The sequence below is a fragment of the Grammomys surdaster genome, unplaced genomic scaffold (genome assembly GCF_004785775.1).
Source record: "Grammomys surdaster isolate TR1022 unplaced genomic scaffold, NIH_TR_1.0 264, whole genome shotgun sequence".
NCBI lineage: Eukaryota > Metazoa > Chordata > Mammalia > Rodentia > Muridae > Grammomys > Grammomys surdaster.
Genome location: NW_021604705.1, coordinates 1,887,497 through 1,901,261, shown reverse-complemented (window position 1 = coordinate 1,901,261; position 13,765 = coordinate 1,887,497). Strand labels below are relative to the sequence as shown.

General features: G+C 42.2%; 1 protein-coding gene across 2 annotated transcripts in view; it reads right to left on the bottom strand.

Moving 5' to 3' along the window:
• Positions 1-6,546, bottom strand: part of Sri (sorcin) — an 11,898-nt gene extending 5,352 nt beyond the window's left edge. For both annotated transcript variants that reach the window (XM_028776075.1, XM_028776076.1), the window contains exons 1-5: positions 6,451-6,546; positions 5,487-5,570; positions 3,743-3,812; positions 1,029-1,072; positions 99-246 (exon numbers count right to left, since the gene is read on the bottom strand). In XM_028776075.1, the coding sequence (XP_028631908.1) occupies positions 99-246; positions 1,029-1,072; positions 3,743-3,812; positions 5,487-5,570; positions 6,451-6,501 (397 nt within the window). In that variant the 5' untranslated portion in view covers positions 6,502-6,546. The remainder of the gene's footprint in view (positions 1-98; positions 247-1,028; positions 1,073-3,742; positions 3,813-5,486; positions 5,571-6,450) is intronic.
• Between the last annotated feature and the right edge of the window lie 7,219 nt (positions 6,547-13,765).

Genomic DNA, 13,765 nt, shown 5'->3' with positions numbered 1-13,765 from the left:
GGAGGGAGGGAGGGAGGGAGGAAGGGAGAGAGGAGGCTGTCTTCAAGGAGCACACACTTAGGAGGTTTATCCTTTAAGCAGAGCTCTGTACTACAAACCCATCGTGGTCAGGGCCTTCTGCAGCTCCTGCGGATCCACGGTTCCACTCCTATCGCTATCGAAACTGATGAAGTGTTGTCTCCAGCCATTCAGCACGGCCCAGAGCTCTTTGAATTCATTGAACCCCATCGTGCCGGACATATCTCTCTGGATTATCATTAAGGATGGGAACTGTCTCATTTCACACCTTTAACGATTATGTGAGAGAACGTAGAAGGGGAAAGGGAATTCAATGCTCTTTCTGTTAAAATGGCAGAAAGGCACCCCACGTTTTAGAAAGCTAGTCTACATTTTTGTTGGTATGATATAAGAAAAAGTAATGATAAGTGATGTAATCAATGACGCATGGATTTGAAGCTCTGAATACCCATTTTTACTGTGGGGGAAAAGAGACCACTATGTGGTCTGAATAAGAGAAGACGAGACAGTATTGTAAGGCGCCCTGTAAAAAGGCAGTTTTCTTACCAGAAGTGGGCTGCATTTCCTCGGTGCCCTAGGCTATGGGGTCTGACAGTCCCTTGGACTTCACTGGTAGAGTGAGCTGCAGTGGAAAGTAGCACGCGAAAGAAATTCTGTACCTCAGGCTAACCTCCAATTTGTAATACAGCACATGTTACCCTCAAACAAACTCACAGTGATCCTCCTGCCTCAGCATTCTGACTGCTGAGATTACAGGCTTGAGCTACCACACCTATGGCACCTTGGGCAATCTTGACTAACCTGTCTTCTATTTTCTAAACTTCCTGTCTGTCTGTTACTCACACCAAATTACATCCTAACAGCTAGCTATTTCACAAAGCTTTTTGGTGGTTACTTGCAATTTTTGGAGTACTTGTTCCTTCATCCTGAGATGAGTTTTTTTAGAAAGACAATTTTTTTTTTTTGGTCACGGAAAAAACACTCTAGACAACCATTAAGGTAAAGGATACATCCAACATTGAAACCATAAGGCGACAGGTCTCCAGGTTAAAAGCTGTTAAATCAAAGAAAGTACATGCATCAATATAATTTCAAATTTTCACATTACATTGGAATGATTCAAAATAATTATGAATTCTGTTATGAATTCACTCTTTAAAACATGCTACTCAATTTGTATGGGACAGAGCTCACTATGTTTGGCTTATACCAATACTGTGGGACTGTGATGCAAACATGGTCCAGTTTCAAAAAACTGTACTATCCATATATCTGCCCATGTTATAGCTGCCCGCGGGAAGCCCAATCCCTGCACCCCCATGATCCAATCACCTTGTAAATAGGGTTAGGGTCACCTGGCAGCCCCACTGCTGTCACTCCAGTTCAGTCATTTCTTTAAGCTGTAGGCCTCCGTGGGCTCTTTAAAAGACATCCAGCCACTCCCTAGTTCCTATGATCTGGAACTGTTTGAAGAACCTGTAGCAATACTAAAGTCCTGCAGACTGCTATCCCTGGCTGAGCAGAACATTGTGTAGACAGATGCCATCATCCTCAAGCTAAAATGATCTTGGACTACTTGGCACCTTTTATAGCCAATAACTCCAACTTTTGCATCTGGCCCAATGTTCTCTTACTTCATAGAAATACTCCTTACAATGCATCACTATGCTTCGCAGACCTCTAACATCTACCGGTAGTACAGCCATGAATATTTTAACAACTGAAAGCTATGGGCCCCCACTTTGATGAAGTCCGTATACTTATCTTTCCACCAGAGGAAATGGCAAAGGTCCTCGTTCATGACTTTCTTTTATTCTTTGACTATACAGGTTCATGTGACTTGTTCCATCGAGGAACATGTCATTCAAGGTGACTTGAGTCCATGTTCCTGAACTGCAGTCCTTAATGTTTGGCTCAGAATAAACTATTTCTATTTCCTTTAAAGTGGACTCTATTCTATATTTTCAATGTAGTCCTTACCTTCTGACTAGGGTGGCATGTGTTCTCCAATACAGAATGTTATAGGGTGTTCTGCTCTCAGGGTAAAAGCCAGAACCCCTACATAGATTTCCCCACTTCACCAACAACCAGGCAGTATCTCCACAGGGTATCTGTCACCTCCATAACTAAACCATGTTCCATCGGGGTCTTTTATATATACCATTCTATATGCCTGAATTATGTACCAACATCCTCCCCATTGGCATCATTATGGCTGGACTTTTGTTTTGTCTTCAGCCTCAGTAATTTTGCAGGCTCACTCCTATCTACCTAGAGCAGGTGCCTGCATACCCAGTGTGACTGTCCATCAAAATATGGACTGGTTGGTTGAAGGGATGAAAGAGTGGGTGGTCTGAATTCTCACCCCTAGATAGGAGCTGAGTTTAGTGTAGAAGTAAGCCTCATTTGTAAAGGTGAAGGAGGAAGGTAGATTATTATTTTTAATAGACTATTTTGGGTTTTATTGATATTTACAGTTGTATATAGTTTCAAAATTACCCACGTGCTGCTTTCCCTATGCTGGGCTTCTGTTCGCTCTACCAGAGTATCTCCGTCATCTTTTCTTCCAGTAGAAACAATGACACAGGCCTAGAAAGGAAGGAATCCTCTCCCTGCTTCGGCCAAGCTTCTTGCAGAGGAACCACCAAAGTCAAGGAAGGGAAAAGCTGAATTTCCATGTTGGAGACTGGAACTCTCCCCTTCAAGTCCCCCTCTAAGGATGACTGGTCCTGATCTGTAGTATCTCATTTGCCCCTTCCACTTTCAAGTCTTTGGCCTATGATTTGGAATCTGTGTTTAAAAGAGCGATGGCTGTATAGTTTCTGTACTGTAGAACTCATGACATACAGAAGTTGGGAGGTATATCATGGATACTAGAGGGAACTAAACTAACTAGATCACATGGTCCTTGTGTTTCAGGAAATGTGTTTCTCTTCTTTAGGACCAAGCTATATGACAAAAATTTCAAAAGCTCTTCTTTCTTGAACTAATTACCCAACTAGGAAACAGTAATTGAGCATTGAAGCCACACAAAACAGGGCATGGTAATAAGAGCAACCCAGTGTTTTAAAGATGGCCATCTAGAGAACACAGCACCTCCAACAGCTGAAAGCTGGCACTGCAAATCCTTAGGTATGCGTTCTAAGCATAATGGAGTCGCACATATAGTCTGCAAAAAACAGAGCAGAAGGCTGGCATGGAGTGAAACAGGAAGGGGACTGTCCTCAGCATGAACACATCGTCTCAGGTGACAGAAAGAATGACCTAGAAATGTCATGGCCGATAAGTGTTTGTATTATCAGGTATGTTAAGCCCAAGGCCCAGAGATCAGACGACAAGACTGGCTATGCTCTCAGTGCCGCCAGAGTTAGGATAGAGCAGGCACTTGGCAGAGTCAGTGGTACATGTTAGCGCTTAGCATTAATGACACCTGACCTGGCGGATTCCATTTCAGCACCCTAACTTGTCCTCTGTGTGGGAAGCCACCCAAATTGTTTCACTGGTTTCAATGGTCCTGGAATACAGGGAAATCAAATCCAAGAAATCTACTAACCTCTCTGGTAAACTAGAATGGCTTGATAGGAACCATGATCAATTAACCTTTTAAAAATAATAGCTTGGTGGATGAGAAAAGTTCAGTTTCTTTAAAGGAACAATTGCAGTTCACAGCTGAAGTACAAAGAACAGGAGTATTATTAGACAGATCCTAAGACCACGAACTTACGTTTGTATCCTCCTGCAATGCCAGACTGTGTCAGACATCGCTGCAACTCGTCAGCATCAATTTGTCCATCCTTTAAAAACCAAACAAAAACCAGGAAAGGAAATCAGGGTGGTGATTTGCACTTTCAAGTCCTTAAGAAACATTAACAAGAAAAAATAATTATATGTAGCATTTTTTTAAAGGAATGCTTTTCAAAATTCAGTATTCTTCTTACCCTAATTCCAAAAATAATTCAATGGTGAGAGAATATTTGTCATGGCAAACAGTCTACACTCAGTTTGAACCAAGAAACTATCAAAATCAATCATTTTAAAATTAGTTAATGAAACTGTTTAAAAACATATCCCTCCAACCCCCTTTTTGAAAGAGGAAGGAAGTAGGATATATCACAGACTTTTAGGTATCAGTAAATACAAGGCCTGGTCCAAGGAGAAAGAGTGTCTGGTATCAATTTGACTGAAGAGACAGGATTTTCTGAGCACAATTACATATAGAAGATATAGGATACCAATACCAACTTACTGGTTGATTGAGGTCAGAATAAGACATATGACCTTTTTAGGGATTTTAAACAAAATGTATAAATCCAAGTTGGTGAGACCCATTAAGTTATAAATAGAACAGGATCAATAATTTGCAAGAAGATGAATGTGTAGACCAGAGGCCAGCAGTGCTGAAAGCCAAGCAGGTGGAGTCGCTTACACACTGAAGGCACTGGCAATCTAAGAATGCTTGTCCTGAGGTGTGCTGTGTCTTGTGGTTTCAAAGACACGGATCAATAACATATTAAGTAGACACTCGAGAGGAAAGTCTCCCAGTCTTCGACTCAATTTTCCATTCAAATTCTCAGAGTTGTGTTTCTTAGAGTGCTACTTCTTCCAAGGCAGCCAGAGGATTTTGCTTAGCATATTCTAGAGCATGTTTTTTGTTTGTTTGCTTGTTTTTTGTTTTTGTTTTTTTTTCAAATCATTTCATTCTTTCAGGCTCTTGTTTAAAACAAGTCTAAGGTGAATAAGTAGGAAGGTCCCCTCTGGACAAGTCTGGATTACATTCACAGAATATTTACCAAACACACAGTGACCTTGCAAGCTAGGCACGTGTCCTTCCTCACAGTAGACATGCACATGTCATACAACTCTGTGAGGGAGGAAGTGGGTCTTAGGACTTGGGACTAGCTGACCTGCATTCCTTCTGTAGGTCATCTGGCCACAACACCTAATAAGGACACAGAGCAGCTGCACCTGGGGAAGAGGCTGCCTTCCGAATACTGACAGTGACTCTTGGAGGCCAATGGCTCTTTGAATTCAACTGAAAGTAGCTATCTATCATAATTGAGTTATAGAATAATGAATTACTAATATGGCTTTAGGTTGGGCAAGCAATGGTTTTATGTCCAGATCTTGAATTTCTTCTCTGTAAGCTGTCCTTGCTCTAGCCTGATAATACAGTCATAAAGGCATCATTATACTTTGTAGTTCTTCAAAGTGTATTTACAATCCCCTTTTGGGTCAATGGAACCCCAATTCGATCACAAGTTTAGTTTTGAACTGATCTATTATTGATACACACAAAACTCTGTCCAACTTTGATCAGATCTAAAATACTGTTTTGGTTTTCCATTCCTTTTTTCTTCTTTCAGGCAAAGGGCCTCATTTCCAGGGCACTGGAAATGCATTGTGCCACTGCATTAAATGCTAACACAAACAGAATATAACAATTCTTCAATATTAAAGGAAAGGCTAACCTGTCCAGCCACCGCTGCAAAGTAGCCATATAGTGGATCCTGAGTTTGTCCAGGGAACGTGGGCCCCCCAGGAGCCCCTCCATACTGTGAAAAAGAAATGTAAAGGCATCAGACACAGAACTGAGTTTATTCTTACATCATGCAAGGGTTTCATGCAATTGTGTGACCTTCACAGGGTCTGTCTCCCCCACCACCTCACACTCCAGCTCAGTGATCCACCAGGCTTTTCCACTCCTGTTCCTATTTAAAAGCTGGAGACTTGGTCTAAAATAAGTCTCCATGAAAGTGATGCCACTATATGCAAAGCCACGTAAAAATCCCCATTTAACTAGGTTACAGAGATCAATGTACCCAAAGCTAGCAATCTAGTAGCTAGGCTCGGGATTGTTTTCCTGTTACTTTTTTACGATTTTGCGATGTCTTAAAGGTACTTGAAGAATAGGTAAGACTGGAGTTAAGTACAGGGCTGACAGGTGTGGCTTGGGAAGAACGGGAATAGCCCGGTTGTATCTAAGATGAGGTTCCTTCTCTCTCTGACAGTACATCTCTGACATCTGGTCTTCCTCTAGGACTTCAGCTCATTTCTCCAGACTTTCTGGTTTCCCTGTCACTTTCTTTTCAAGGGAGTGACCACAGAACCATTCTAGATCAAGATGGCTGTTGTTGCTTTGGGGACATTCCGAGAGAAAGCAGGAAGTCAACATCCAGCTTGCACTATCTCACGCCACATATCCGAGTCACCGAGTGGGCTCGCCGAATCGCAGCCCACCCACCCGTGGGCCTGGGAAAGGCCCTAGGAAGAGACGGGGAAGAAAAATGGAGTGGGGCCAAGGTTGGATATCAGGGTCCAGGCGAGCTCTCTAGGAGCGTCTGGGACTGCCTGCGGCGCCTCCTCCCGCGCGTCGGTGGCGCCTTCCAGTCCCGGGAGCCGAGAGGCTGCTGTGCCCTCGCCTGCTGCACTTACCCCGCCTGGGTAGTACCCTCCGCCGGCGCCAGGGTGCCCGGGATACGCCATCGTGCAGACTGCCCCTCCGCCCTGTGTGTCTGCTGCTCCGCCCGTCCGCCCGGAGCCGCCCCGGAGCGCACCACACCGCCCCGCGGGGGACGCCGCTCGCCGCCACCCACCCCGATCGCCCCGCGCCACCCCGCTCGCTGCCCGCTCCCTGCTGCCCCCTTGCTGTGTCAGCGTCGCGTGCGACCCACGGTCAGGCGATGACCCAGGACCCCAGATGAGTTTACATCAGGACGCATTCTCCCTCTAGGCCTAGTGGCATATTCCGACATCCAAGCACAGCTAGGGGAGTTTTCTCTTCTTCCTACTGAGCTATTTTGTGGAACGTTTGTTATTTACACCGGGTTGTTGGATAGAGAAGATGGATTAAGGACGCTGTGCACAACTGTAGGGAAGGGAAAAAAACAATTCCAGTGGGTGAAGGAGACACTTTACAAAATAGGAAAGAATTTTGAAAACCCGATGAAACTTTGAATGAGGGTGGCCTGTTTCTTTGCCAACTGTTAAGCTGGGTGTAGCTCAGGTGCGATTGCTAGGCGTGGGTGTGTGGGGTGGGGTAGAAGAGGGCATTTTCTAGGCAGGACAGCCTCACCCAGGTCAGAAAATTGAATTGTTTAATTTTCTGGATGATTCAAATAGAAACAACTTTGGTGGTTAACCATACTGGAAAGGATGTATAACTCACTTGGGTTGCTCAGAAGATGTTTCAACCGTTTCTTTTTCGTTTTTTGGTGCAATTGCAACAAGAGATAATTGTGTGAGAGCACTTGATTGTTAAGGACCGAACAGTGTTGTTTGGTTGTTGTTGTTTTGTTTGTTTTTGATTGTTTGCTCTTACTCTTTCCTTTTGGAAGCCCAGGCTCTCAGGCTAGCCTCTTAGGGCCTCAGCGTCCAGATGAGTCACCATGGCTGCCTGGGTTGTTTGTTTGTTTGTTTGTTTGTTTGTTTGTTTCGTTTTTTTTAGCATTTTGAGAAATATTTTAATGAACAAGACTGGTGTGAGACTCTCAAGTTCTCTTTGGATATATAAACTCCAAAAACGAAAGTTCTGAATAGTGAGAAACATTCCGATAGTCCTTATGGTCACATAGTAAAGGTGTGGCCTGTTCTATGTCTGCTTCTGGAGATAAAATTGCTGTTTTCAAATACTATGGTCTTTGATTAGGCATTCTGAGGTTTTGTCCTGTATTTTTGGAACTTTAATCTAGGTGATCAGGGCTGAACTCACACTTTGAGTTTAAGCTCTTTCAGGATTCAAGTTTGAAAACATCACAAAAAATATGTGTCGCTAATAAAGTGTTTGTAACTAATGCAGGATTCATTTTATGGATAAGTGACTATACTAATTGTTACATTAGGAGTCATTAGACTCTAGTTACTCCTTCTCCTTTAAGAAGTGAATTTTAATGGAAGGCTATAAATGAAATCCTTACAATGATTGCCAACAAATTAGTAAGCCCTTGATGCTTTAGATTCAGGAAAAAATTACGTGGCAACTAATAATGACAATAAAGATAAATACACACACACACATATATACATACATAAAGTAATGAGTGTCAGACCTTCAAAACACTCTGCGTATTTGTGTAGTCCTCATAATGTCCTGTGAGATAGGTGCTTTTATTATGCAGTTAAGAAACAAGAGCTGAGAAACAGCAAGGAAAAGAGGATATGATTTCAGAGCTGGGCTACTCTAGCTCCACCCCTGAGGTGGGGATGGGGGAGAAAATGTCCAGATAGTAAATATTTTCCATCACATGCTACCTGGAACAACTTCTTGGCTCTCATAGCCTGATAGTATCTGAGGACAGAACAGATAACAGTGTGACTGTGTTCCAGAGCAACTTTATTTATTGAATTTAATATAGGTGTTGACTGTCAGAATAATTTTTCCTGTCTTTTAAGGTGTAACTATCATTCCTAGCTCTCAGATGTACTCCAAAAGAGGCAGGCCAGTTGTGGCCCTCAGGCAGTAGTTTGTAAACCACAGGCAAGCTTATGACTCAGGAAGTACGGCCCTTAGCAAACCACTTTGCTGGTTTTAAACATAAAGACTGTATTGGTAGATGAGTCAGACCAAGCAATGGTGACTTCCCCAGTGTACGAGCCCCTGATTAAAATGGCTATGTCAGGATCTGCCCACTGGTCAAAGAGATATGAGAAGAGGATGGTGAGACCATGACTTTGCCTGTCTCCCACCTGTGTATGCTCCAGGAGTAGCTCATGTATGCAGTATGACAGGCTGTCCTTTCAATGTTTATGCATGCAACACAAACCCTTTTATTCTTAGACTGAGCATTATATAACCTAAGCAATCCGAGAAAGGATAAAAATTCAGTATCACCATGGTAAAACTGAAGTGTGATCGTCTTTCGTGGTTTCCATGTTTATTTTCACAGACAGCGTGGAGATAGAATGAAATGGGCAGCTTCTCACATTCTTGGCATGTGCCAACTGTCATGCCAGACAGTTTCTTATGGCACTCCACCATCAGGAGAAGATGTAATTATGTTTTATAGATTATGAAACTGAGTAGCAAGTAACTTTCCCAAGGTTATCTACCAGGTTTTGACTCTCAGTGTAAGTTTAAAGCCTAAGTTCTTACAATAAAAAACAGACCATAAAACCACTAAGCCACGCTCATGCTTTTCCCTATGGTAGAGCTTCCTGAGGCATTAGGACAATACAGGAAAAGAACCTGAGAAAAAAACTTCTCAAAGATCCTCATGTCTGCTTTCCCAAGATCAACTTACCTCATCCTTAAGTAGAACCTATAAGAAGACGATAGCCCACCCCCACCCTGTTTCATTTTAATTTTGAATCAAATTAAAAACCCCAGCGGAGTAAGATGATATTCTTATCCCTATATCACCCAAGTGTGAGTCCTAGATACAGACACTGCCATTCATGAGCCATCTGAAGACACTCAGCAACAGAACACCACACTGTGCATTTATACAGAAGAGGGCTTTCTCACGGGAGCCAGAGTACTATCGTTCATCCTTAAAACCATACTAAGTTTTACAGGAAGTCTTCAGGGAGTTATTCAGGCATGCCACCCTGATTGGAGGCTGTGGCTAAAGGCTGAGGAAAGGCGTTTCCATTTTAAACCTAGAAGAAAATTGATTGAGAACAGGAACTTTGGTGATGTCTCGGCTAATCACACTCTTTTACAGATGACAGAAAGAGAGAGAGAGAGAGAGAGAGAGAGAGAGAGAGAGAGAGAGAGAGAGCCTAAAAAAAAGACAGTGGGTGGTCCACATTCTTGAAGGCTGACCTAGCTGAAAACAAGCATTTTGCCCTTCCCAGTAAAAGTCCTGACATTATTTGGGTTTGCTTCTTAGAAGGTGTTATGGTTTAGATCTTAAATGCCCTCCAAAGTCCATTTGTTAAAAGTTTGACCTCCGGCCTGCAGTGCTACCTAAGGGGGCGGGGGCAGCATTTCAGAGGTGAAAATTTAGAAGAAGGATGTTAAGTCACAGAAGGGTATATTGGGCCCTGGCTCCTTCCCTGCTTTCTCTGCTTGTCACCATAGTCATTGAAGGAATTCTCGACAGCTCAAGCTTGGATAGCCTGGCTCTGTCAGGCCTTGCCCTTGTCCCTTATTCCTTTGCTGAAAACTATTAAATTACATTCTTAGAGCTAGGCTCAGTGTCTATTCCCTTATTTGGCCACTTCTCCTCCTGAGGCTGACTACCAAGGTCCAACTATCAGAGAATTGAAGTCCAGCAATCCAAAGCTGCCTTTGATTCATGCAATTAACATGCCCTATTAAAATCAAACACATCGTTTTCATACAGGGTTTCCCCTTGTACCTTTAGAAACCACGATTTGCCTATGGGCCATGTCAGTCTCTTCGCTATCAAGAGGCAGTCCTTGGTCCTACAGAACAAATACCCCTTCCTTCTCTCCCTTGTTCATCTTCTCCCTTGTCTTCTATGTCCTGTCTTTGTCTTCTAGTCCCTGCCCTCTGTTTCTCAGGGGCAAATAAATCTTTGTGCTAAGAACTTGGTCTTGGGGCCTGAGCCAATGTTTTTCTTTGCAGTCATCCCGAGATAAGATTGCTTTACAGCACACTCCTATGGTGATCTTCACTATCAGCCCAAAAAACAGTGGAGACCTCTAGCAGTGAGCTGAAATAGACCTTCTTCCTCATAAGTTGTTTGTCTTGGGTATTTTGTTACAGTGATAGAACGCTAACAAAGACAGGATTCTATTCTTTTTTAATATTCCCTCTGAGACCTGTCTCTAGACATGTTTTCAAAACAAAAGATAACAGTGAGTCCTTAAAGCAGGGTTAACATGCACATTATATATAACATTCAGGCAGAACATCCTTATCTATATAGTGGTGAGAGGGACTGTCACAGTGTAACTGCAGTATTTCACCATTTCCTGCCTTGACTCAATCACAGGTCTAGTGTACGGGAAGAAATGAACAATGCATTTGCCAGCGTAAGGATTCAGCTTCCTTTTCGTCGTAATCTGGATGAGTTAACTTGTTATCTAAAGACTTCTGTCTGGGGCAGGCATATAAGTCTGTATTAGAACACTTGGATAGTGAACATAGGTCCTGATTTTTATCTGCAGCACCATATAAAAACAACAACAACAACAAAAGAGACAGAGAAGGAAATAAAGAAAGCCCACATTATGCCATCATGGAAAAACTCAGATCTTCAAGTTTGAGTGGGGATGAGTATCCAATAATAAGATGGACAATTAATACTAAACCAATTTTCTTCAGTCCTTGGGAAAAGATGTGAACAGCAGTGCATTCATGAATAGAAGAGGACCTTTTGCTCATTGTCAAGAGCAGAGCTCAATCAGTTGTGTGCAGTGCTTGCTGGCTCCCCAGAACATTACAGGTGACGATGCATTAGTAACCACAGCTAGTCAATAGACTTCCGCCACAATGGAAACACCAACCTTGTGTGCTCTTAAATGTGATACAAAGAACTAAGATTTTTATTTAAATAGCATTGATAACTAGTGAATCCCTTGTTGGATGGTATAGGAACTCATATATGTTGTCTTCCCTGTATCTCAGAGAAAGCTAGTATACTTTATTTGTCTGGAATAGCCAGTGTAGATGAGATAAATTATCATTACACAACACACAGTAATCCCTGATGATAAATACCCCCATGTTAGATTATTAGATTATTCCCACTTTCCAAAATGAAGAACCTGGGGTCTGGGGCTTGTCACTTAGTCATCACACTAGCAGAAGCAAGTGAGGTATTTCATTCTTCCCATGCTAACACTGTTCACTCTTCTTCCCATGGTTTTTCTGTCCCACCAGATTAATGATTGAGGAGAGAGCCAGTGAGGTGGCTCAGTAGGTGAAGGTGCTTTCTGGTCAAGACTGTTGACTTGAGTTCAATTTATTGAATCCATATAAAGTTGGAAGGAGAAATCCAGTTCCACAAAGCTGTACTTTGATGGCCAGACATCTATTGTGATACACATGCCTCCTCATACATACATACATATATACACACAACCCCCCAAATAACAATAAACAAAATTAAAAATGAAAATTTATATTAAAAAAAGAGAGATGAGAAAAATTTCTACTCTTCAAAATAATATATTTTAGAAATTACAATATATAGAGGCCCAACTGCAGTGTGGGAGGAGGAAGACATCCAGACACCTTCGTGCCACCGGGCAGGGAAAGACATCCAGAGACCCACTTGCAACCACATGGCATTGATGGGCTATAGATACCATAACAGTGCCAGTCCTGCTGATTCAGAACTGAAGGACAACACAGGACAACATTAGATAACTTGGAGGAGTCCCATTAAGGATAAAATATTGATGATGTGGCAGAAGGCAGAGGCCTCCAGCCAGACCGATGACTCATTGCAATGAACATTTGCAGTGAAGATATTCAGACAGAGAAATATACTGTAGGAAAACTGTGATACACTACAGTTTCCATGATGAGATGTTTTCTATGTTTTGTTTGTTGTTTAACTTCCTTTGGGTTGGGAAGTTGCAAGGACAGAGGCCGATACAAGGAGACGGGGAGAGGAGTGGGACTGGGGTGCATGATTTGAAACTCAAAAAGAATCAATAAAACATTGAAAAAGTAAACTGAAAAGACTTACCATTAAAAAAATCAAAATATTACATTTGAAGCAATTGTTCAAGGCAATGGACACCTAACGAGCTATAATATTATCAGTTATAAGGGTTCATTTTAGGGTAGACCATTACCTTTGATAAACAAAGTATAAATTATTGTAATATGATTAAAGGGAGATGGAGAAATAATTTTTTTTTAAACTGGCTGTAAACCAGGTTTATGTTTGCCTCTACAATGTTCTCTAAGGACTAAGCAGCTTTGTTTCTGATCAGACGCAGTTGTATGCATTTGGGATGTACTTAAGCATCCACAGCTTATGCGTGTTTCCATCACCATATTTAGGACCACGGAGTATTGAATGATTATTATATTAATATAGATTCATAAAACTAGTACAGCAGCAGTTACTCATTAGCCAGCTAATTCCCCAAATCACCACCCAGAGAGACCAATTTATTACAACTGCCTTGAGGCAAATACTGAGCAATTAGTACATTCTAAACCTCCAAGCTGGCCAGACTTCCTCCCAGACAACATTCCCATTTTATTTGCATTTTTTCATCCTTTCTTGGTCCAGCTCTCTTCTAATGCTTCCTTGACTTCTCCTTGTGGCGCCCCTCCTTCCTTCCTGTCTCTTTCTCCACCGTTCCTAGAATCGGAAGTCCCACCATATTCTCTAGAAGCTCTGTATTGGCTCATCAGCTTTATTGGCAAGACAGAGAAAGAATGAGGAACAATGTTTATGCAAACTTGGGACAATAATAAACATAACAAAGCCATGTGTAGATTGAAACCAGATAATGGGATAAAGTGATCAGCATTTGAGATAATACAAGGGTAAACTTTACACAGTGTACAAAAACATTTCGCCAACAAGGAAGAGAGGGGGAAGAGGGTGCTGGGCTCTAATCCTAAATAAAAATGTGCTTATGTTGAGCAACAGAGGTGTATGAGAACCAGTGTTCCTAACTTTGGTCTTTTGTATACAGTGAACCCTTAAGGGGGCCGGGTTCTACCCATAGGTTGTCTGGAACCAGCAATGTATTCTTTGAAAACAGTGACTTTAAGCCTCTTCCCAGGCTCAGTGTTCTTGTGAGGAAGGCCAAGCCTAAAGCCAGGGTAGAACTTGAGGAAGGAGGATTGAGAGTATCCCATCACTTCCTTAGG